Consider the following 1266-nt stretch of genomic DNA (forward strand, 5'->3'; position numbering starts at 1 on the left):
CCTCCCCTGCCTACCGGACCGAGGGCAAGGGCAGTAGCTGATCGGTGCCGCCCCCTTCCGACCCAGGAGGTGGAGATTTCACCCCCTCTCCACCGTCGGGTCCAGCCAAATTCAACACCTATTTCCTCCCCGCGCTGCTCTTGTATTCCTGACACCGCCTCGTCCTTCCCCTATCCCTCCTCCCCAGAGACAAGGGAGGAGAAAAGGGGAGTCCAGGTCGTCATGACTGAGCGGAAGGCAAAGGATCCCCGGGCTCCCCACGTGGCGGGCAGAGCGGCCTCCCCCACCCAGGTCGGATCCCCTCTGCTGGGACGCCGGGACACAGGCCCCTTTCAGGCGAGTGAGACCTCGGACGCGTCGCCTGCAACCTCGGTCATACCCCTCTCCCTGGACGGGCTGCTCTTCCCTCGGCCCTGCCAGGGTCAGGACCCAGACGGGAAGACTCAGGACCAGCAGTCGCTGTCAGACGTGGAGGGGGCGTATTCCAGAGTTGAAGCCACAGAGGGTGCTGGAGGTGGCACCTCTAGACCCCCAGAAAAGGACAGCGGACTGCTGGAGAGCGTCTTGGACACGCTACTGGCGCCCTCGGGTCCTGGGCAGAGCCACGCCAGCCCGCCCGTCTGCGAGGCCACCAGCCCTTGGTGCCTCTTTAGCCCCGAGCTTCCCCAAGACGCCCGGGCTGCCCCTGTCACTCAGGGGGTATTGCCCTCTCTCATGAGCCGACCAGAAGGCAAGGCTGGTGACAGCTCCGGGACGGCAGCTGCCCAGAAAGTGCTGCCCAGGGGCCTGGCACCGTCCCGGCAGCTGCTGCCCCCGACGACCGGGAGCCATCACTGGCCCGGGGCCGCAGTGAAGCCCTCTCCGCAGCCCCCTGTGGTGGAGGTGGAGGAGGAGGATGGCTCCGAGTCCGAGGGCTCCGTGGGTCCGCCTCTGAAGGGCAAACCCCGGCCTGCAGGAGGTCCAGCGGCCGGAGGAGGAGCCGCGACCGCTGCTCCAGGGTCAGCCGCAGGAGGCGTCGCCCTGGTCCCCAAGGAAGATTCCCGCTTCACGGCGCCCAGGGTCGCCCTGGCGGAGCACGATGCGCCAGCGGCGCCCGGGCGCTCCCCGCTGGCCACTACGGTGATGGATTTTATCCACGTGCCCATCCTGCCGCTCAACTCGGCCTTCCTGGCCGCCCGCACCCGGCAGCTGCTAGAGGGAGATAACTATGACGGCGGGGCCGCAGCAGTCAGTGCCTTTGCCCCGCCGCGGGGCCCGCCCTCGGCC

The 1266-nt window shown here is 68.4% G+C and overlaps 1 protein-coding gene across 1 annotated transcript; it reads left to right on the plus strand.

Annotated features, from left to right (window-relative positions):
* Positions 1 to 222: 222 nt before the first annotated feature.
* Positions 223 to 1263, plus strand: LOC103075119 (progesterone receptor-like; the record flags this gene model as incomplete). Its single annotated transcript, XM_007448167.1, has 1 exon — positions 223 to 1263. A coding segment is annotated over exon 1 (1041 nt), but the record flags the coding sequence as incomplete, so codon positions are not given.
* Between the last annotated feature and the right edge of the window lie 3 nt (positions 1264 to 1266).

Source organism: Lipotes vexillifer, unplaced genomic scaffold (genome assembly GCF_000442215.2).
Source record: "Lipotes vexillifer unplaced genomic scaffold, Lipotes_vexillifer_v1.1 C27340361, whole genome shotgun sequence".
Lineage (NCBI taxonomy): Eukaryota > Metazoa > Chordata > Mammalia > Artiodactyla > Lipotidae > Lipotes > Lipotes vexillifer.